This window comes from Pholcus phalangioides, unplaced genomic scaffold (assembly GCF_987345545.1).
Source record: "Pholcus phalangioides strain wild (caught in Gottingen) unplaced genomic scaffold, Ppha-v1.0 ptg000011l_1, whole genome shotgun sequence".
Lineage (NCBI taxonomy): Eukaryota > Metazoa > Arthropoda > Arachnida > Araneae > Pholcidae > Pholcus > Pholcus phalangioides.
In genome coordinates this window covers 35,293,195-35,317,654 of record NW_028301604.1, presented here as the reverse complement: position 1 = coordinate 35,317,654, position 24,460 = coordinate 35,293,195, and the positions used below count along the sequence as shown (strand labels likewise).

Sequence of the window (24,460 nt, the reverse complement as noted above, 5' to 3'; positions counted from 1 at the left end):
CTCGATAAAGTAAATGTTGTGAAATTTAATCAAGTTTATCACTTTTACAGCAGATTATGCGTAATTCCAAAATGAAGTTGTTAAATATAAGTTTGCTGATACATATAAAAAAATTAACAACCCTTCGTCTCTTCATTAAACTAATTAATTATTTTTACTTTGTACATGATACATGCACTACACACAGGGGCAGCTTGAGCTTACCTGCTGCCTGGGTGCAAAGTCTCACATGCTGTCCCTATAGACGACCCTGGCAGGAGACTGACAAGGCTCCAGTCTGAGGGACTACAAGATAAACCTGGCTTTTTTTTCAGAAGATAGTCGCATGTCATTGTTTTGTGTGAGAATTGCAGTGACCATATGTCCTGCTTTTTAAGTAGGATTTTCTATTTTTTTTATCCAAATTTATTTTATCGTCCTTAATAACACCAGATAGCTTATTCCTCCAAACAGCATTTATTGGTGAGCCATCATCATTTATATTCATCCTTTAAAAGTGATGTATAATGAGGTTGATTTTTGTTAAGGAATTTATTTCAAAGGTAAACAAAGAAAAGAAATTTATTTCTGGTGCTTCAGGGACCGGACAAGTGATATGCCAAATTTTTCCTTTGTTTTAATTTGAACATTCTGGAAAAAAATACTAGGTGACTGAACCAAACTGTGTGTACTTGCCCCTTGTGATAGAGTTCAGGGCAGGCTCTTGGGTCATGTGACCCATTGCAGCCACACAGAGTGCCGCTCAAGAAAGGTGCTAAATCCGAGATGAATAGGTTAAAAAGTTTCATTTACTTGAAAAAAATCAAAGAAAATTAATTCTGTCATCTCTGGATAGATGTCAAATGTGAGATGAAAGTGCGAAAAAATGTTTTTTGTTAGGAATTGTTGGGATAAGTTGTGAGGGAGGGGCATGCTTCCCCCCCACAAAGGTGAAGCTGATACAGCTCTAGCACTACCTCCTAGATGTTCTAATGAAGGTAATTGAATCTAGGAGGTAATGGCTCTATAGCCGGGGATTATTTTTATTTTTATTTTTCCACACTATAAATTAACTGCAGAAGGGGGTCCAGTTGAAATATTTGGGCTTGGGGCAAACAAAATATTCCAACCCAGAGGCTCTAACTCGGGGTGTGCGGGGGGGGGGGGGGGGGGGTTGGCATGGGGAGGGGATAGGCATGAACCGAAAAAAAATAAGTGCAGCATGGGTAGAAATTCTTCTACCTCTGGTAGATTACATTCTTGTTTCTGGTATCACGGTCCCAGGCCCTGTCTATTCCCTGAAGTTTTCTCAGCATCTCCATTGTCAAGGTATGACTAAAAAAAAATGTGATGTCGTGAATTTTTAATGTGTGAAAATTTTAAAAATTTTGGAGTCTAACCAAAGTCCATGCTGCCACCCCTTACAACCTACCGCATCCCTTTCTTAAGATGCTCCTGACCACACACATTTTGCAATAAAAATGAAATTAAAATAAGTGTGAATTAGAAAAAAATATAACATTATATGAGCGGGTCCGCTCCGCTCTTAACCCTTACAGGACCATAAGGTTGCTAAGAGTAAATATTAGTATGTAACTGTTATTTTAGGTTATTATTAATTTGACAGTTTTTTTTCTAAACGTTCCCGTTTATGTAATTGCGTTCGGCATACGTTATATTTTGACATTCTGTATAAAAAATGAAGATAAGGTTATAATTAAATACGACAATCACCAATTTTAAAATGGGGAAAAATGTTTCCCTTAGTCGTGAAAGGGGTAATTATTTGTAATTATTTGAATATAAAGTTAATTAGTTAAACTGTTCATTTGTTTACATGTTTGATTGTTTAAGGATTATTTCATATTGAAAGATTATGTTAAAAAGGGGACTAGGTAACAGGTATTAATTGAGGCTTGGCTTTAGGTAGTTGTAAAGGACACGTGTAGGATGGCCATGAGTGATAAAAGATTATGCATGAAAAGAAGAAGGTACTTTATTGCTCGCTTATAAATGGATGTAAAAGAGGAAATCTAAATACAAAGCGGCATTGCCCATTAGAGCACCTGTGCTCTGCAAGTAACATGGGGGTGGCCTTAGGTATTAATATGAAAGTGACCAGTGCACATTGGCATTCTAATTATTTAGGAAAGGTAAATTTATTAAGGCAGATGAATAGCACAGATCTTCTCAGGAATGGTCACGAGAAAATCCAATGGAATTGCCCTTACTTGAGGCCTCAAATTAAAATGTAATACGAAAAAAAAAAAAATTACAAGACGGAGCAAATCCAGGGTTCTAAGGAGGAGCTGAAGAGGAGGTACAATCAGGAGGCTCGATGGTAGAGGGTAAAATAGAATATAGAAGTTGGGAGTTGGTGCTTGGATAAAAGTGGGGAGTTTTGGTTTGATGGAAGTGGTCTTAGAATAGTGAAGAATCTAGTGGGGACTCGAGTAGATAGTCGTGGGACAATGACCCGAGAATGACTGTATGTCTAGGGACATGGAAGACTCCAAGTGTCGTAGTGCCGTGTTGCGACACTGGTACATCCAAAAGTAGGACTGTGCTGAACTTAACAGTATTGTGCTAGTGGGCGAGCCGATTGAGGACTGCCACATCCTAGACGAGGACCTGGAAGAGTACACTTATCCACTTTTCCTGTGACCTGAATGTGCAGTTAAGTAAGGGATTAGGATGCTACATGTTGACTTGTCTCTCAGATGCATAAGTTAATAACTTGAATCAACCGTGGAGGGTATTGTAATGTATTTTCTCAAATGGATATGGGAGACATCTTACATAATGTTAATGACTGTAATTGCCATTTCTAAATTAAATATTTATATACTTTATAAGTGCCTCCGTGCTTGTACTTACTGGGTTAAGTAATTGTTTTTTTTCGTCATGTCAAACACAATGCAATTTATGACCACTATACAATGGAAATCTTGATAAATCTTAATAATTGGTTAATTATATATGCTAGTTACATAGAAGTCACCCGAAGGGGGGAACGGGGGTTGACACATTATCGGTCTTGTAATGTTGGCTTCCTTCACACATAATCAACCATGTGCAAACAAAACCACAACATTTACCAATTCAAATTCACCATCCTGAACCATAGTCAGTTAAATAAGTAATTAATTGGCAATTTATTATGTTTACCAATACAAGCTTGGGATGAAACAATCTTAGTTGAATATGATAAACTCTCGGCAAATGACCAAAAATTAACAAATTAGAGTGGAAATTTGCCTGATTTTACATTCATTAAAGCCCTATTACACAGGACCCAGGATCAGAAAAGTGTCCATTGATGGTTCCACTGTATTGAATTTTAATTATGCAATTTATTATTCAAATATTAAAAAACTGGTAACTGACAGAATTTTTATTTACATTTGACTATCACATTTAAGAATGAAATAATATTGTGTTTTAGCATTACAGTGATACTTCAGCTAATTAAGATGATTTGTTCCAGAATCACGTTCGTTAGCAGAAACATTATTTCCCATAGGTTTCTATGGAAAATCATTTGATTCACTCCAGCTTCTGCCCAAACAAGATTTAAAGGTACATTTTTAAAAGCAGCTTCAAAATTGGGTAAATAAGAATTTAAACAGGAAGATGAAGGTACTGAAAATTTTATTTTATACAAATGTATGCACACACAACCAACACCAGCTTCAGTCTATGAAAGTTGGTGTTGATACAATACAGATTTTATATAGTTGTCCCCATCTATTTGTGATTTGATCAGATCATTTTCTGTGTCTGATACATACAGATGGAAAAGATAAGCTCTTAGAATGTCTAGACTGTTCAGTTTGATGCTAACAATCTTGCACTGAAAGAATGCATGCTCTGAAAACAATGGCTCTCTTTTTTTCCCAATGCATTTTCTTTTTGGCTTTTTTTTTTTTTTGTTGTTTCTTTCTATTTTGGCTGAATCTTTCATTTTATATGAAATGGTTCAAAGAATTCCAGAAAAAAGAAGTGTAGGTACATCTGAAAAAAGATTCTGAGATGGACATAAGTTAATCCGACTCTAGTGACAGTAATTCTGATTATTGGTGTGAAAATTTAGCTCATGATGCGGCTATTTTATGTTAGTGTGTGCATTCATATCATCGAAAATGTTTAATAGCTGAAGTCGTATTCCTTAGCCGAGACAAAAAAATCACGAAAAAAATCATTGTTAGCCCAAAAATTTCTAAGCTCAGGCATTCATTAGCCAAGGTATCACTGTACGTGTAATATTTTAATACTGTACTTGTAATAATATTTTTTTTAACACTTGTTACAATTTCACATCTAATTAAAAAAATGTCAACCATTATTTAGTCTCAAGTATTAATGCATCATAAAATTTGACTTATTTTTCCCTTTCTAGATATTCTTTGCCCCTCTCAGTAGCTCAATATGTTTATTGTCAAGGTACATTCTTCAATTAGTGAACATGTGTAATTAATGCTCACATCCATATTATTGCAGTAGGATTCTATTTTCAGTTTCACGTTTCCTTATCCTAGAAATTCACCCTGAAATGACCTGTTGCACAGAAAGGGATACACACAACACAATAAAGTACAATCAGAAAATTTTTAATTCATGCATTAAACTCCAATTAATATTATTTTTTAAAATTAGTTTGTCCCTCTAGATTAGATTTACACACATATTCGGCCAGATACATAAGCATTATTTGGCCAAATATTCGGCAAAAGGTCCAAATACAGAATAGCAGCCAAATATTTGTCTTATCTCTAGTTATTAGATTAGACAAGAATCAAATTTTTGTCCCCATGCTGATGGTGGGATTACAAATGGGCATAGACACATTACCAACTAAATACAGTGATATGGTTAGACAGACCTATGAAGAAAAGAATAGACTATGCTTTTTGTAAGTCAGTTTGCATATGAGTATGTCTAGTGTGATGAGAAAAATAAATGCTTTCAAAATCGGGATACTAGTCATGGCTTCTAGGGAAAATGTAAAATTTCATAAAATTTAGCCTGAAATTTTACATTTTACTAGAATAAACTTAACTGATAGTTTGGAAATTTCAAGATAAAAATTTCTAGAGGAAATTCAAAAATCATAGATTTGGAGAGAGAGAAAAAAAAAATGTTGAGGGCCACAGATATTGTTAGAAATGTCCTTGAAAGAACTAAAATATGTGATAAATTAAAAAATATATTGAAAGATATTTCGAGTGAAAAAGAAAAGCAGTCACCTCTGCAAACAGCCACCTTTTCACAGAATATTGGGCCGTTTCAGAGGAGTTTCACTTTAACTTAAAATTAATTAATAAAACAAGCAATTAACAAAAACAATTGATGAAATAAATTGTTATATATGCAATTGATTAAAATTAAGAATTTTGTGAAAGGCATAATTTCTGAACTAGTGAAAGCTTATCATTTTGGAGCCCTTTGTTTGATTCAGGGCCCTGAGCTAAACACGGGGATCCCAACAGTGGCGTCAGAGCTGAGGTTACAGTGGGTGCTATAGCACTCACTGTATTTTGCAAAACTGTTCTGAGCTTATTATTTAGGAATCAAAATCCCCTATATAAAGCTAAAGCCAACACATTTCTGACATCAAAATTATGCTTTGACTTGCATCATTTCACAACTTTGTGTTCATGAGATTTCCAAAAACATCAAATGCCCATTCAACCCGTATAAATCCGATATTGGAAATCAAAAGTTTTTATACCTCATTACAGCTAGAACAAACCAACTAATTTAGTGATTGGTTGTTAAATCTACGCAATCATTTCTATCATGAGAGATTCTCACGCATTTTTTTTTTCTTTTTCGACATGCAGATGGACATGGTGCAACAGTACATAAGAAAGTGTAAATAATAGTAAATACACAAAGATACCTTTGATCGGCATTGATTCATGAGATCAATATACTGATTTCGTCCAATACCAAGTAATCGCAAGCCTGAAGTATAAAAAAACAAAATACAGTAATTAACAATCAAACAGTAAAAAAAAAAACATTCACAGCTTTTTAGTTTAATCAAATTTATAAGAAATATCAAAATGATTGGAATATTCCATTCAGATAAAAAAAAATACATTAAGAGGATGACATACTTTTTGTTTCTCGCAACTTTTTTTTCCACATTTACTTATTTTAATAAACTTAAATAAATGAAAATAATAATTAAAACACTTAGACAAAAATTATATGTTGATTTTTGTTAACATATTCATCAAAAGACCAGTGGATTCCAAACTGTGATCCTCATGATATTTAATCACTCTGCTAAAGATTGCTTAGTACACCTTACACAGACTGAACAAATAAAGAAATAAAAATGACGTCTTAAAATTGTGAATTTTAGAACAGCCATGAACCATGCTTGGTGAGTATCAAAGTAGTAGGTAAGTATGTAATGAGATCAAGAACCCACATTGTTCAGCGTATAGACAAAACACTAATCAGCAAATATTATGCTCATGTTATCTACATTGAGTACAGTGAAATCTTGATACAATGATAATCAATATAACGAAAAATTCCTCTACAACGATTTTTTCATATCTTGTTTGGAATTGCCTATAGTCTTATGTTAAACTCCTCTTGATACAGCCGCAGAACCTTGATTATTCAGGCTAAAGGTGGAAAAGGTGAACATGGGTAATCGAAAAACAGAGTTAAACCATTCGGAATTTAAAAAAAAGTCTACCAGTTTAAAATGGCTATTTCCTGTGTATATCAATATTATTTGTGAGAAAAAATCTAATAAAAATTACACTTATTGAATAATAACCACACTACTAATATAATGGGTTTCATTGATGTGTGTGGTAGAAATATAGTAGAACCACAATTATCTAGACAAATGTTAGGGAAGGTGATCACAGATAAGCAAAAAAACATGATTATCCTTCTTCTGTCAGCCATTCTGCACAGTTATAAAATATACTACGAACAAGGAATAGCGCTGGTCCAGCCGATGAGCCATCCGAAATTACACCATTCTTGTGCCTTATCTTTCAGTTGCCAAAAAACCAATAAATTTCGATTAACTTCCCAGCAATTTATACAACTGGCTATAAATCTTCCAAGTGTCTCTCTTAATCTCAATGCATTCTCACAGTCATTCTTCCGTTTTTCTGAGACTTCATTCGTCCCACACTGGAGTATGCTGTAAGGTTTTGGAGACTATACCTACAGAGGAAGGTAGACTTGGTTGAAGAGGTGAAGAAGAGCTACACTTGCTCTTGTTCGCACACAAGGATTGAGCTATCAAGAAAGACTTGATTTCTTGAAGATGGAACTCACTTGGAGGAACTCAAATGTCGGGGGATATGATTGAAGTGTTCAAAATTTTCAATGGGATGGATAGCACGGACTATGAATTATTAATACGGCATCAATCGACTGCTTATAATATACAAGGGGACACCAGTATCAATTGGTAAGGGGAAAATTCTTGGTTGTACTGTTGTAGGGAGTTTCTCACTAATAGGGTTGTGAATAAATGGAATAGCTTACCTCCGGGGGTTGTGAATTGATTGGTACGTTTAAACCGAAGTACGACAGACATAGTGGCAAGCCATTCTATAAGAAATTTTCACTGGTGGGCCACTTGGGGGAAAAGGGCAATGAAAAATGATGTTTTGGTGACAGATGTTTTAGCCCGATTGTCTCGGAAACAGAGGAGTTCAGATATTTAAGAGTACCTATAAAAAAAATTTGAAATGGAACTCTCATGCAGCTGCACTTAGCAGAAAAATAAAATACACGAATGTTTTTTTATATTGCTCGAAAAATATGAAATTTCCTCAATTTTTACTCATACACTTTATTTTGCTTGATTCTACTCACTTATTCAGTATACTATATGTTTTTGGGGAGGTGATTATGAGTCCAACTTGAATGTTTTAATAAGTTCTCTGAAAAAAAACTATAACTATTATTTCCTCTCATAACCCTACACTATCTGCCTATAATTACAAATCAGCTGGTAGATTTAACATTGAAAAACTATTTATATACATACCAAAGTCTTTTCTTTATACCGAAGTCTTAAAAATTTTTATTTATAAAAATTCTACTTGGTTTGAAATAAGGCAATACCCAGCAAACACGTCTTTGTCGAGGTTTTCAATATAATTATTATACAACCTAAAAAAACATTAACCCAAAAGCAACTCATATATGTTTGGCTACATTATATTTAAATAATCTGCCAAATGAAATAAAACATGAAAAAGAATTAAGAGCTATCAAAAAACCAATTATTAATTATATTAATATTTTACTACAATAGGAAGGTACTTCTTTGCCCCCAGTATACAGTGTTGTCACACCAAGGCCTCTGTAATATTTGTGTCTGTTAATAAACTGAAGAGCCAAAAAAACTGGTACAGGCATGCGTATGCAAATAAAGAGATATGGAACCAATCAGAGTACGGCGCTGCGGTCGGCAATGCCTATAAAGCACAACAAGTGTCTGGCATAGTTGTTAGATAGGTTACTGCTGCTACAATGGCAGGTTATCGAGATTTAAGTGAGTTTGAACGTGGTGTTATAGTCTGCGCACGAGAGATGGGACGTAGCATCTCTGAGGTAGCGATGAAATTTGGATTTTCACGTACAACCATTTCACGAGTGTACCGTGAATATCGGGAATCCGGTAAAAAATTAAATCTACGACATCGCCGCAGCCGGAAAAAGATCATGCAAGAACGGGAACAACGACGACTGACGAAATCATTAAACGTGACAGACGTGCAACTCTTCCGCAAGTTGCTGCAAATTTCAATGCTGGGCCATCAACAAGTTTCAGCATGCGAACCATTCAACGAAACTTCATTGATATGGGCTTTTGAAGCCGAAGGCCCACTTGTGTACCCTTGATGACTGCACGTCACAAAACTTTACGCTTCGCCTGGGCCCGACAACACCGACATTGGACTGTTAAGGACTGGAAACACGTTGCCTGGTCTGACGAGTCTCGGTTCCAATTGCTTCGAGCTGATGGACGTGTACGGGTATGGAGACCACCTCATGAATCCATGGACCCTACATGTAAACAGGGGACTGTTCAAGCTGGTGGAGGCTCTGTGATGGCATGGAGCATGTGCAGTTGGCATGATATGGGACCCCTGATATGTCTAGATACGACTCTGACAGGTACGTAAGCATCCTGCTTGATCACCTGCACCCATTCATGTCCATTGTGCATTCCGACGGACTTGGACAATTTCAGCGGGACAATGCGACACCCCACACGTCCAGAATTGCTATAAAGCGGCTCCAAGAACACTCTTCTGACTTTAGGCACTTCCGCTGGCCACCTAAATCCCCAGACATGAACATTATTGAACATATCTGGGATGCCTTGCAACGTGCTGTTCAGAAGAGATCTCCACCCCCTCTTACTCCTACGGATTTATGGACAGCCCTGCAGGATTCATGGTGTCAATTACCTCCAGCACTACTTCAGACATTAGTCGAGTCCATGCCACATCGTGTTGCGGCCCTTCTGCGGGCTCGCGGGGGCCCTGCACGATATTAGGCAGGCGAACCAGTTTTTTTGGCTCTTCAGTGTATATCTTTTTTTTGTATTTGCTATTATATGAAAGTGTTTGCCACCACTGAAATATTTGTTCGTATACTCTGGACAGATCAAGCAATCCCTTGAGTAGAATATTACATGTATATATATATATATATTGTATTTTTCTTTTCTCTTTTTGTTCAATAAAATTATTATAAAAAAAAGGAATCAACTCTAGTCAGAGGTACATATGAGTGGGTGGGGGATATAGGGCACCATTCTACGTTCCCTTCTAAAACAATCAAAAATTAAAATCTTTGTAATCTTATCTAAATCTTATCTGTCAATTCATCTTTCTGCAACTGATGCCTTGTTTCTTTAGTTGGAAGACATTCTAGTAGGGCTATTTTTGATACTGTAAAATACTATTTTGTTTCTTTTTTTCTACTTTTCTCTGTTAAATCTTATTTTGTTTGCAGAAAGACATTATTGCACATTTGCCATTCTGAAGCTAGATTTGGATGTTAGTTGTGATGGGTTCATCGTGTGCAAATTAATTTTCAGAATGTCCAAGTGCAAAACGCTACTCTTATTGCTTCAAAAAATTTTAGCTCTGTAGTTGGTTGAAAGCCAAAAAATAGATAAAAAAGTGAAAAATAAAAAAATTTGGGAGTACACAAAGTTTGTAACTCTCTTCAAATGGTTAGAAAATATGAGACAAAAAATTTTCTTCTGTCCACGCACTTACTATACAAGAAAATTATGCTTATTTGGGAAAAATGATTCTAATGCAAAACACTAAAGCCTGCCAGAAATATCAAGAGAAAAAGAAGTAATGATTGACACATATTTTTGATATGTGAGATCTTAATTAAATTTTTTATCTTTATCAAGATACATTATTTTATTTTATTCTTTTTAAGATTGCTCAGATTACTGAAAAATGTGTATTGTGAATGTAAAATGTTTTTTTTTATTTTTCATAGAAATTCATTATTTTTCGAGTCAGTATAGATATAATGAAGTAAGCGTATAATGAAGACTTTTGTTGCTTTTTCGACTGCGTCATAAGTGGGTCTGACTGCACCATGCTTTTTGAAGATGAGAAACTCCTTGAAAGAGATTACTTGTGGCCTCTCCCCACTCCGAATCTAGTGTGCCCCTTCAAAGATCAATTCTACGTATGCCTTGACTCTAGTGGGTTCGTAAAAATGTGAATATCTGTCCAATATGACAATGGCCCTAGAATATTCTAACATTTAAGATGAAATATAAGGAGGGAAAGTATAACTTAGAATCCAGTTGAACAACCTGTAGAAATCCCACAAGGAGGCTGGTGGACCCCTGGGGGTTCAAGGATCCACTTTTTCCAAAACAACTTTTGCACACCATATATTTATTCACAAATTAAGTCAATGAGCAGCAAAGTTTCTTGCTCTTGGATATGGGAGGGGGGGGGCCCAGGGTTCCCCGTTATCAATTGCAGCAATTTGGCGAATCAGATGGAAAAAGTTATAGCCAAATGAGAGAGAACCTTATCCAAATTAACGTGTCACAAAATGTGGATTCCAAAACAACTTATATCAAGTTTGAGATGGAAAAATAAATTAAAACGCAAATCATGGACAAATAAAAATTGTCTAATATAAAATGAAATTCCAGTACAAAAAATATTTTACTTCTCAATAATTCACAGACATTTTTTTGCTGCCCACAATTCAAAAGCATTTTCAAAATTGAACTGTTACCTGCTGGGACCATTAACAGAAAAAAATACTGCTATATGTATTTTATACATCCATTATCTTCCGCAATGGTGTTTTAATGAGGTTCATGATACTGAGGCAGAGATGCTCTGATTTCCCTGGGTCCCAGATTATTAGCAAAATCTGGGTCCTTTGAGAGTAAAAGTGGATCCCTCTCGAAAAAAATTAAAGTATGGCACCCCCACATCACATTCACTGCTATCCTTGTGAATCAAGTAATTCATTTCTAAAAAGATGTTGAATCCAAGGTTCAATGAGAAAAAGGTTAATTCAGCCTATTGTCTACTATTAGGGAAAACTTGCAAAGAAACTCATAAACACTGTGAATTTAACACATACAATAAATACAGTCGGATGCACTTGTAACGAACACAGATATTATGAATCTTCATATATAATTAAGTTTTTCCATGTCCTGCGAATTTTGAACTGCACATCTATGTTATTTTGATTGTTTATAACGAACACAGATTTCAGTAAAGTTTGCCTATAACAAATTTTCAGTTGGTTTTGCAATACGAATTGTCCGGAATTTCTTTGTTTTCTTACCTAAATCTTCTTATCTGTAAATTTACCTAAGAAAATCTATTTGTCTTTTGAGTATTGTACAAATGATAAAATCCTGTTCGCTTCACATTTTCTATACACTCTTTTTTCTGTTAAATCCTTAGAGTAGGTAAAGATAAGACACACCTTTATATAAAGGGGCTCTAGGTAAAGAGCCTATTATAGAGCCTCCTATGCCTTATCTGAAGTTAAATCCTATTTGCTTGTGTGTGCGTGTGTGTGCAAAAAAATATTTTAGGAAGGAAAGATTAATTAAGTTGTTCCCAAGCTCCAAAACACCTTTTGTGCACATTTGCCCATCTTTGGCTAGATTCGAAAGCTGCGCTTGTAAAGAACACAGATATTATGAATTTTCATATATAATGAAGTTTTTCCATGTCCCGTGAATTTGTGGTGGAGTTATCATGTAGGAATTAATATTGAGAATGTCCAAGTGCAAAATACTATTGTTTCGAAAGTTAAAGCTATGTAGCTGGTTGATGAAAAAAATTGAAAAAACTGGACGTATTGAAAAAATTTGAGATTCAACATAGTTCGTTACCAATGATTTGGAACAAATAGGAATTGAAGAGAAAGTTCTTGGATGATTCAAGAAGAAATACAGAAAAAGAGCTCATATTGATGTGGAAACACTTCTTTTTGAATAGTTCAAAAAATTCAGGTGGAAATATACAACAGTAACCCGGTCCTTGCTAAAAGAAAAGACATTAAATTTTGCATGATTTGCACGTAGGCAAAAATAATTTTAGTGCAGAACATTTACCTTACACAATCATATCAATTGGAAAAAAAAAACTACAAAAATTGATTGACAAATACTTTCGTTGAATTATGTAACATTAAAATTTAATTTTATCCTCCTTTTTCTACATATATTAGTCTAATCTTTATTTGTTTTAAGACTGCTTGGAATATTGAAAAATGCTCGTCATTTATATAAATTATGCTTCATTTTGCTTGAACACATTATTTTCAAAACCAGTACAGATATAACGAAGTTCACCTAGGATGAATAGTTTCGCTGTTTTTTCCAATTTCGTTATAGGTGGGTACAACTGTATAATTAAATTACACATCTATATACCGTATATACTCGTGTATAAGCCGGCCCCCAAAAATCCATGCATTTCAGAAAAAAAAAATTCTTATATTTTTATGCAAAATCAACAGCTTACGAAAATTTACAATAGAAAATGATTCAAACTTTTTAATCCATTTCTTTTAAGTCTCCAAGCTCGTCGTAATCCATCAGATTATCATAGGGGGCGCGGCATCTTCGTTTTTATCCTCATCTGGGCTGTCATCGCCATTGTCACTTCAAAAGAGGATATCATCTTCAGTTCCGTCCATCGCATTGCTGATGCAATGTAACATATCACCCCTAGGGCTTTATGTCCCATTAACCCTTTCCTGTTAACCTTACATTACCTTTAATATAGAGTGAACCCCCGGGGAGGACACGTTCAAGTCACAGGATTTTCGTTGATATAGTGTTTGTTTATGTTTATTTTTCAATATTTATACTGTAATGATATACATGTACATTGTATGAAATGTGATTTATGCTTCTATATACCTTGTCTCACGAGCGGAGGTGCCCGTTTCGTCATCACTATTCTACAACCTGAAACTGCCATAGCCTTGTCAACAAAAACAGAAGATGCAACTTCATTCAACGACCTACGATGTTCAACCTCTTCGTGTGATGAGATATCACTAGTGTCTGTGTTGTCTTCTGTCAAATTAGTCGAGTGTCTTGTGCACTGTCTCATCAATGTGCCGACAGGTGAATCAAGATCTTGCGTCGATATCGTCTAGTTCCTCAGAGAGCTCTCCAGAATTCTCTTAGCCTGAGGGACCCTTGCTGACATGGTTGGGTGAGACCTTATGTTATAGTTTGGCAGTTATGTTCAACTATATTTATTTGATCTATTTAACAAGAGTAACATAATATAACATAATTGTGAAATAATAAATGATTTAAATTAGAGAATTGCCTGTATTTTCTTTGTTTGCCAACGACTTACTCTGTAGATGAAAGAATCATGGGATGTAGCCGTTAAGAGATGCTACAGCAACACTTTTTGAAGGATCGGCGGAAACATAATTCCACGCCTCATGTACCCATTAGCACACTAGGCCAATGTCAGGTTTCTTCAAGGCACCACTTCTTGTAGTTTCTTTATCATCGGAACTCTCCATTCGATCCACAAATTCCTTAAATAGTCTGAGTCTTGTAGATGCTCACATCTAAAGGCTGTACAATTGACGTTATCCCACCTAGTATTGAAACCAATGATGTTTTCGATTTCCTTGCCTCGGCTTTGACATAATCCGTTCCATGTGGGGTTTGAACATATCCCATACCAATAATGGCGGTTTCTGGAACACTGCTGCAAAAATTACTACTGCCGATTGTGGGGGTCGATGTTTTCTCATCAAAAACTGACCCGAGTATAAGCCGACTCCGCCACTTGAGGAAAGAATTTTTCCCCAAAAAAACTCGGCTTATACACTAGTATATACGGTAGATTGATTTTTATTAGCAAATATATACATTATTTTTTGATTGATTTTCCAATTTGGAAGAACTTGGCTCTTTTAATAATATATTCTAATTGAATTTAAAGCAAATGAGAAGGTTCTAAAGTTTATCTTCTGATTCTCTAATATTTGTGAAGCGATTTCCTGGTGGAATGATGTTCTTTTTCTTTTCCCTTCCTGATGGTCCACAACTCTGATCTACCACCATTCAACTGCCAAAATAATTTCACACCTGAATATGGGGAGCTATGTCAGATTTCTGTTTATGAAACTTAACTGTGCTTGTGTGTATATCCAGTGTTTGGCGTGTTTTGTGCACATATTTATGTTGTACGTCTGTGGCAACAGAGCTTTCTTTTAAAGGGATAGGTAACTCAAAGTTAAAACCTTAGAAAATCGTATTCAGCTAATTACCACTGTGGGATCGCGGGTTGCAAACCCAGATTTTCACCGAAGGTAAAATTCGAGCCCAGTGCCAACCCCCCCAAGAAGATCAAAAATTAAAAATGTTTTACATATTTTTGCAGAACATTAAAATATTTAAAAAAAATACATTTTTATAAGACAATCTGTTCATTTTAAATTCTTTTCGAAAGTTAGTGACCCAAAATTGCTGTGGAAGAAATCCTTGTGCCCCTCCAAAGAATGATTTGGCATACACATCTTTGATTTTCGTGATGTGAAATTGTGACGACCGCATAATGGCTAGATAACAAAACCGTGGATATTCAATACAGAGTTTTCACAGATTCAGTCCCCCACAACAATCTTGGAAAATTGAATGGCCGTTCCAAACATTTAAAATTTTTCAAAAAATATTAATTTGCAATCTTGTAGGAACTAAGCGAATGTACGCTGTATAGACAGTCTAATAGAAAGTACCATAATTTCTGGTATGTAATCTGCAGGGGAAAAAAACTCCGAAATTAGAAAATTTGTTATACAGCACTTCATTCAGGGACACAACTGAATGCCTCGTCATGTCATCATCTTATTCTTCAACAACCCACGGATTATATTAATACAATACAGTAAAATGCTTCATCTTTACTTCAAAGTAATAAAACAGGTTTTCAAGATCGTGTGATCATGATAAGCTGTAGAAAGAGGGGAAAAAGAGAAGTTTGGAGGTTTCTTCTTTCTATACTTTTTACCCCTTCTTGTAACTAGGAAAGAATGTGTCCCATAGGTTGCGTGTATCAAATTTTTGTCTCCTTCCGGAATTCCGGGTATTTGTAGAGCATTGGCATCTCTGCTGAAGGAAGGACTACCGTTGAATAAAGGGTTTAAACAATAGGTTGTTTTTTTGCATGTAGGCTCTTGGAAATACGGTCAACTAGTCATGGTTTAAGACCAGGTTAATCACCCATGTCAACCCCCCACCCTCTTCTGGAACTGTCCAGAAAGTCGCTAAACATTGTTCATGATCGGCAGAAAAAAATTTCACTTTTGGATTTTTGAACATGCGTCAAATGGTAGATTTCACCATCAAGAAGCCAAATGGACGCTCGCTATTTGGTGAATTCGATCTTATATTCATTTGCCAAATGAAATATTCTGTTGCGATTTGGCGCAATAGCGATTGGCAGCAAGAACCCTGTGGGGGGGGGGGGGGCAAGAAATACTGTTAATACTTTTTATATGCTTTCCAGGAACACCTGGAATTTTCTGAGAAAAAAATAAAACTCTGATATCAGCTTTTATTGAGCATTACTGTACCTTCATAAATAGATGTATCATGTAAACTAGACATGATTATAGATTTATCAAGATCCTCAGATCATGCAGAGCAAGAAAACTTCAGAACCTCGTAGGAGCCACAGCTGCGAAAAGTTAGAGAACCACTGCCTCAGATCATTTCCAGGGTGTCTACCAAATACCAAAAGCAAAATATGGTGACTTTTGTGACCTTTTCTCTCTCATTCGCAGGGCTCCAACTCAAAAAATTAGCAAAAACAGATGAAAAAAATGTAAAAATTCTAGGGAATTTTTTAATTATGCCATGATTATGTTGTCTAGGGGGGGGGGGGCACCCTCCCCCATCCTAGTTTTTCTAATTTTTTTAGAATTTTTTTTTGAAAAATTAAATTTTTTTTTCATATGACACACTATTTCAGTATCCTGTAAGATTGACTCAAGCCAAAGCAAAATAACAGAAATGACTGGGTTACAAAAATTTTTTTTTGGCCAAAATAGGGTCTTAGTAACGACAAATAATTCTTTTCTACTCTCCTCATAATATATATATCACATTATTTTTAGGAGTCTTCCACAGTCAGTCTGTCAACTCTCTTCGACCATACACACCGCAAATTATGAAGATATGTACGTTTTTAAAGAATGAAGCTCTTATAATACCACTTCCAAAAGCATAGTGCAAAATGTGTAAATTACAAAAAATCTGATATAAATAAGTCAAGGTGGACCAGCTGGTTTTATGGTGTTGTCCATCCCCTTTAAAAAGGATTTGTTCAAATTTTGGTGGTCAATGCCAGTGTAATTGTTTTTGACATATAAAGCACTTTCATTTCTAGCTCTTTACTTGAGCATTGTAAATATTGTTTGTGCCTCTGCATGCCCTAAAAACACAGAAGAAAATTGAATGCTATTAGGTATCATCAAAGTCACAAAACCTAGAATAGGTCTATGTACCCAACTGCTTTGTTATGCAAACTATTGTTACACCTATACCCAAAATGTGCACCATAATTTTGAACGATAAATGTTAGTTACTGTCAAAGACTAAGTAGAAGAAATACAATTTTTTATTTCAACCAGGCAGAAGTTTTTATCGACTACTCTATTTGTAGAACCCTCAAACTAAGCAAATGAAAAATTACTAAACCACCAAATGGTCCACATACACCCTACCCCCCAAATAACCTTAAAAACAATATAATTTCTGCTTTGGCGGAATCATTAATTGCCATCTACTACATTTGTATTATTTGGCATTATGTTCATGATTCCCTTCTAAATTGAAATCAATTATACAGATTTTGTTAAAAAAATAGGAAAAGTAAGACATTTTACCAAGAAGTAGGAAAAGTAAGATGAGTGGGAGCGCTGCATTCGACAAAATGAGCCATGTTGGACTGTTTTCTTACCCCAGTTGTTCCCAAACTGTGGGTAGTGAGCACCTAGGAGGGTTGGGGTTAATAAAATAACGGGGTCTTAATGAAAGGGGGAACACAAAAAAAAAACCTGAATTTTGTTTCAAATTTTTAAAAACTTTTATAAATTTAAAGTTGATTTAAATACAATGTCCCATAGAAACTGGGTCCTAAGGGCTCAAGCCACATAATCCCCTCCCCACAAAAGCATAAGTGGATACAGGTTGTTTTCCTAACAAAAGCTGGGCCTATGCCAATAACTTTTTTTAATCGGGGAGGGGGGCTATCGTCTTCATTGCCCCCATCCCATATCTCCACCCACAGCTTCAACCAACTTTGCGAAATCTCCTAAGCCCTCAGGTTATGATTAATATTCAATGTAATCTATTCCTGAAACCCTAGACCCCCACCCATCACAAATGTTTTTGCCGTATTGAAGTTCCTTCGCCACCTATGACAAAACTTTCCAAAGCAAGCTCCGTTGGGACACTCACGCTCGTTGAAAATGCATCCTGCAAATGCAAAACTGCTGAATACACTATTGATCGATATTATGGCATCTGCACAACAGCACTATTGCTGTGCTGTGATGAATAGCAATCGTGGGCACAAAACAGAGTAAAAGATCCAAACGGCGTTGAATGGAGAAAGATGTGATTGATCGAGCAGTTTGTTCAGTCGGTTCCACAATCGGCGCGGACTGTCAAAATCAACGGTTTGCCGTGGGAATCAACGTGCATCGCCAGACAGGGATGTGCATCAGAAGAAAATGCCGTCTTAATAGAATGTGCACGAATGAGCCCATTTCTTTACTGATTGCATTAACGTGCACAGGCAAAATGTATTGCCACAGGTAAAATAAAAAAAATTAGAAGCAGCATTTCTTACATACGAGAGACGAAACCATCGTTTAAGGGTATAAATACAGTCCAGCCGATTTTCCAATTCGGAGGGAAGCACAGTAGAGGACTGATCCAGCCCGGGGACTCTAAATGAGATAATTCTCACATTTTCGTTCTTTCACACTATAAATTCACTAAATGGAACCTGTGAAAAATTTGGCCTAAGCACGCCAAAGATCTCAGTTTAGGGGATTTACTGCAAGATGCGAGGCCACTAGATAGTGTTTCTGAACCTTTGGAATCCCACGGGACAGTTGATTTCTTTTTCTTGTTTGGAAGGCCTAGTCATACACAAGATTAATGGGAAATAAATGGGTAAAAATAAAGCAATAAACCACTCAAGGCCCAGTTTGGCAAATGCAAGAGCCCGGCGGTTGAAGAACACTGCACTAGTCCAACCGAGGGCTCTTTTCGGAGGACGGATTTCCCATATTCCTTTTCCTATTCACATTTTTCTAACATTAGACGCTTTCTAACATAAGTCTAACATTAGACGCTTGTTATTTGCTCTATCCTCAGGCTTAGGTGCCATCTAGATCGGGTATCTTCAATCCATTACCCGCGAGCACCATGGTGCTCCCCAAAGCACCCAAATTGTCAATGCTCGTGTCTGATTTGGTGCTTGCAAGCACTTGAACAAAGTTTCATTTAAACACCTTATGCATTAGTTTTTCAAACATGACTAAGAGTGCTCTTTTTTGATGATGGGTACGGGCAGTGCTCGTGACTGGAAAAAATGTAAAGACCTCTGCTCTAGATCGCAAGCTTATTACATATTCTCATGGTTCTCTTTTGTCAGCTGCCTCCCTTGCATAATTCATTGTTCATCGGCAGCCACCGCAGAACCACTTTAAAGCATAGGTTTTGTACGCACAAATCCATATTTTGAGCTCACCACGATGCTCCTAGGAGCCAAGACACACACTTTTGGAAGCACTGTAATACTCCTTTAAATTTGGCCTAAAAGTTATGCCACAACACAATTAATTGCGAACGAGTCTGATGTCTGTCTACTCTTGAACTCTCTCGTTCTGTCGCATGCGTATACTGTACAATTTTGTTGTTCGCTATAGCTAGTCGGTAAACATCCTCGTGATGAAAATAAATAAAAAGAATGGATGATATTTTTTTTAAAAAATTCTTTTGTGGGGGAAAAATTGGTGCCCTTTCACCTGTCCTTCACAAGGCCCGGGACAATCACCATCATTGTTTTTTCATGCTATAAATTAACTACAGATTCCCCCTCAGTGAAAACTATGGCTTGCAAACCTGCCGCCAATTGCATACAAGAGAGAGAACAAAAAGGGTGAATAACAATGTATTAATTTAAACATTTAATGACGATTTTGGACCCTTACGCTGAGGGTGTATGCATACTTTACATCAACACAATGTCACGATTTTCCTTTGTGTTAAAATTGCAGATTATTAGTGTTATGCAGTCCTTATGCATAATTGGTATACGATGAAAAGTAGTAATGTAATCCACCAAATTAGGAACTACCAGAAATTGCAACAAAGAGTATTTTAGATCAGTCAAATGTTTGTTTGATGATTCTGGCAAACCGGCAATTTCTATGTTGCACTAGCAGGTCTATTTTTGAAGGTCAACAAGATCAATCTTTAGATAATCGAGTTCAGATTTCAGATCTCTATTTTCGATAATCAATTTTTCTTGTTCTCGTTTACGTTCTGAATGTCAGCCTTTTGTTTTTCCATCTGTCTAATTATGGATTGTATTGATTTCTCATGTTGTTCAATTTTTTCTGCTATGAACGATTTAATGGATATTGATTGTATGATCTTCAATCATACCAGAGATAGCAAGAAGTCTGTGGCCTTCCTGGGTAAAATCATCCATAACATTTTTTGCAGCATTAATTATATCTACACCTCGAATTTGATTATTAATGATTGGATCACATGCAAATGAACTATTTGTATTCTTGTTAAGAATAGACAGAGATGTTAGACATAGTTGTGTCTTGACTCATAGCAGCAGTTGGAGCGAAACATGTAAATTCAGCATTTGTGAAGTTGACACAGTCTGAAGGCAGGTTAAACATTTCCAATTAATGATTTGTTTAGGCAACTTTCTGAATGTGGGTTCAGCATAGTCAGCACACAAAAAATTAAAAATTTTACTTTGCATTTATTGCAGAATATTTGACCATCAATACAGATGATGTTTTCATCACATCTGGGACAGCAGCTCAATTTTGATTTAACCATGTTAAAACATAAAATGTAGCACCAGACTGTGTAGAAATTTGAAGCAAAATCAAAAAATAACCGAATAAAATAATATAAGAAAAAAATTTAAGAACTTAGAATTTTAAAACTGTAAGATAATAACAACAGATACAGAAAAAACATGTGCAGCCACACTCCACATTGCCACCGATGTTGATTATGAGTTTCACTTTTTCCTAGATCCAGAATTATTGTCTAAATTTTCATTTTACATTCCAGAGAGGGAGGGGGGGGGGTCATTTTCTATTTTTCTGAAAATAAGAACATTCTGTATGGTGACAGTTGATAGACTAAAAATTACGGCTTTTGTGGCAATAATATTCGCAAGAGATTAAACTTTTAACCAGTCAAGTGGTAATGACGCATATATGGGTCAAACTGTTTCCAACCCTTGAGTGGTGTTGACGAATATATGGGTCATGGAGGATCTATTCCTTCCCCCTTTACCTGTTGTATTTTGACTGGCACCTTCAACGCCTCCTAATCCTCACTCATTCAAGTAAATGAAGCACTTGGTCGAAAAGTTGCAATGAATTGGCCCTCGACTATCACAATGACTACCTTATACATAGAACAAGGTGTGACTTTTTTTTACTGGTATCTTGGAAGTAAAAATGCAAGATTGTTAGAATGGGATTAGGGAGGGGTATAGAGGAGAGAGAGGAAACTCTTTCCAAAAAGGAACTGTGTGTTTTCCCCGCTTATATTCATAATATGCAAAAAGCAAAGCTGCGCGTCAAAATTCTTCTGAAATTTTTTATTTTAATATGAATTCAGTGAAATATCGATATGAGGATATTCTGCGGACCATGAAAAATTGCCTTTGTAGAGGGATTATCGTTATATCGAGAGGCAGCAGTTTAATATTAGGCTATAGGCATTGTTAAATAAGACTTAAAAAATCGTTGTAGAGGTATTTGTCGTTGTATCGAATATCATTGTAGCGAGATTTCACTGTATATAAACACGTAAATTACCATATGCAATCTGCCGAAACCCATGGGCGGAGATACGGGGGGCGTCAAAGGTGGAGTCGACTGATCTAATGTATATATGTATATATGAATTGACATCATCATCGTGCCCCCCAGACTTCCAAGTCTATCTCCGCCTATGCCAAAACCCCAAAAAAGTTTATTGGCTGGAAGATAAAATTAAATTTTTTTTCAGAATTTCATTTTTTATATGTATATAGAGTCAACTTGTGACTTGAATAATATTTCAACTACTTGTTAATTTCACATAATGGTTATATTTTTTTTACATATTTTAATCACGACATTTTTTTTTGTATATTGTGAAACCTCGCTACAACGATACTCGATAACACGATAAATCCACCTATAATGATGTTTTTTTCAAGTCTTGTTTGGAAATGTCAATAATCTAATGTTGAACTGCTATGTCTCGATATAAGGATTATCCCTCTACAACGATATTTTTAAAAATATATATATATTACTACCAAAGTCTGAAATTTGCCAGTTTACCCAGCCCCTATATATTGATTCCTATGATTCAGGGTCATCTCCATGTTAGTGTATTGTTTTGTGATAATTATAACTATTTAGGTATGATTAGCTACAGCAACTTTAATGATTAGCGGAATCGGAATATTGATATCCAGGAATACCGATATCCCATACACCAGGATCAATGTATAGGGGCCGAAAGAATCCCGAAATTCGGATATTTGCTGGGTCAACTGGGGTGGCCGGAAATTAGCAGACACACATTGACGTACGGAAAGGGCCCCCTTGAGCCAAGATTATAGTGTTATTTTACAGGGAAAAACGTAAGCCCCTCCGAAGGGAAAAAAATCTGAAAAACCCCCCCCAGAAAATTCTGCGTGCGCTTATGCCGAAACATATATATTGATCAAAATTTCTGGGTAATCTTATTATAAAATCGTGAAAAGAAAAGCTTCTCAGCTAACATACGTACGTGATTTTTTGGAAAATTCCCAAATCAGTTGGTGAAAAACACCACCTAAAAGTTTTTTCTTTCTTTTGAAAAAAAATTACAAATTACACTCAACTAAGAATTTAGTTGCAAAATATCAGAAATACTTTTTTTCCCCATTTGAAAGCAATAACAGTTCATGTCAAATGTACCCCACCACAGAAACTAAATAAAAAAATGAATAATAGCTACGGTCTACCTCAAAACCAAGATTTGCTTTATTTTAAAACGTATAATACTGTCTTTTTGAAACATTGTGCTACATGTTTCATTTTTTTTCAAAAGCAAACTTTTGAAATCAATGCAAGAAATCGTTTTTTTGTGTGAAATTTGAAAAAGAAAAATCATACAGAGAGGTGTTGGTTTGTTAAAAATATCAAAATTTCAGAATTGATATTTTTCACTTACAGGAGTAAGAAAAGTTTGTGTTTAAGAGTAGCAAAGCATTCATCAGAACTATTTCCCTCATACAAATTTGAACATGAATTATAGAACCATAGTTACAGCCCCCCAATATTATGTTGATAAATACCAGAGAATATATTGAAAAGAATATATTCTCAAAGTTTCATATTTTGGATTAGGCTTTCTGAAGAAGGCAGGATATATCGTTGTGTGCATTCTAAGCACAGTCCACAACTGGTGGATGTGCGAAATAAGAAGGGAACCGAGGTAAAAGGAATTCTGCTGTGGTCGCTGCCTATAATGATAGTATGGGCGGTGTCAACAGAGCAAACCAGTGCCTTTCATACTACTCTGCATATCGTAAAAGACTAGAAATATAAGTCGCATGCAACGCGATAGATAATATATAGATTTAAATAAATATATATATATATATGAAATTTATATTGCCATCTGCGATAGAACAAAATTTAGAAGGAATTGCGAATTTCAAGTTGTATAACGCCGTAAAACTACGTAGATTGAATATCGCTCGGGAAAAAAAAATTCATATAAAGTAATCAAAATCCTGCAGAAAAATGCTGAAACAGTTATAAATCTATATATAAAAAATTTATTTCTGTTTGTGTGTGTATGTTCTCTATACAAATCTTTTTTGAAAATCTTAGAATTTTTTATCTATCGTCGCCAAATATTTTATGTATATACCAAATGGGACCTGACTTGAACTATTTTAAAAGTTCGTCAGAGCTGGGCAAATGCCTGAAATGGGCAAAAAAAACTGTCGGGCAACAATGATTACTGGGCTTGCTTCCGCAATCACTTTCGGAATGTTTACTTTGGTTACCATGGTTCTCGAACAATGCGTTTCAGACAAGCATATGCCTTTGTAATGGTTTGCTACTTTTTCAATCCTCCCAGAAATCCCGGGCAACCCCGGGTATTATAGATTGTCCATAATAAGAAAAATTAAATTTCAGACAATTTAGATACTGGATACTTGAACAGAAAAAAAAACATTGTTATGTAATCCTAATACCCTGTTACAATGTTGCTTTGTGGAGCCAATAAACGATTTTTTTCACCAATAAAATAAATGAGTGAGAAAAGTACAGTATATATACAGTGAAACCTCAACATAAAAAATACTCTGCGGAACAAGGAAAAATATCGCTGTAGAGGGTTTATCGCTATATCGAGAAGCAGCAGTTTAACATTAGAGTGTAGACATTTCCAAACAATACTTGAAAAAAATATCGTTATACAGGGATTTATTGTTGTATCAAGTGTCGTATTAGCGAGGCTTCACTGAAATAAGAAAAATGAACTTTTCTAAATGTGTTCTGTGAGCAGGACAGGGAGAAAAAAAATAGCCAATACTGTAACAAAAGAAAAGGTACTGATGTTGAGTGTGTATTAGTAAAGAAT

At 35.5% G+C, this 24,460-nt stretch overlaps 1 protein-coding gene across 12 annotated transcripts in view; it reads right to left on the bottom strand.

Annotated features, from left to right (window-relative positions):
- The window catches only part of LOC149080384 (protein FAM91A1), a 609,292-nt gene that overhangs the window by 479,717 nt on the left and 105,115 nt on the right, over positions 1-24,460 (bottom strand). For all 12 annotated transcript variants that reach the window (XR_016193568.1, XM_089239515.1, XM_089239507.1 and 9 more), the window contains one exon: positions 5,882-5,946. Coding sequence is in view for 11 of the 12 variants with exons in the window: in XM_089239515.1 (XP_089095641.1) it covers positions 5,882-5,946 (65 nt within the window). In the remaining variant the exon portion in view is untranslated. The remainder of the gene's footprint in view (positions 1-5,881; positions 5,947-24,460) is intronic.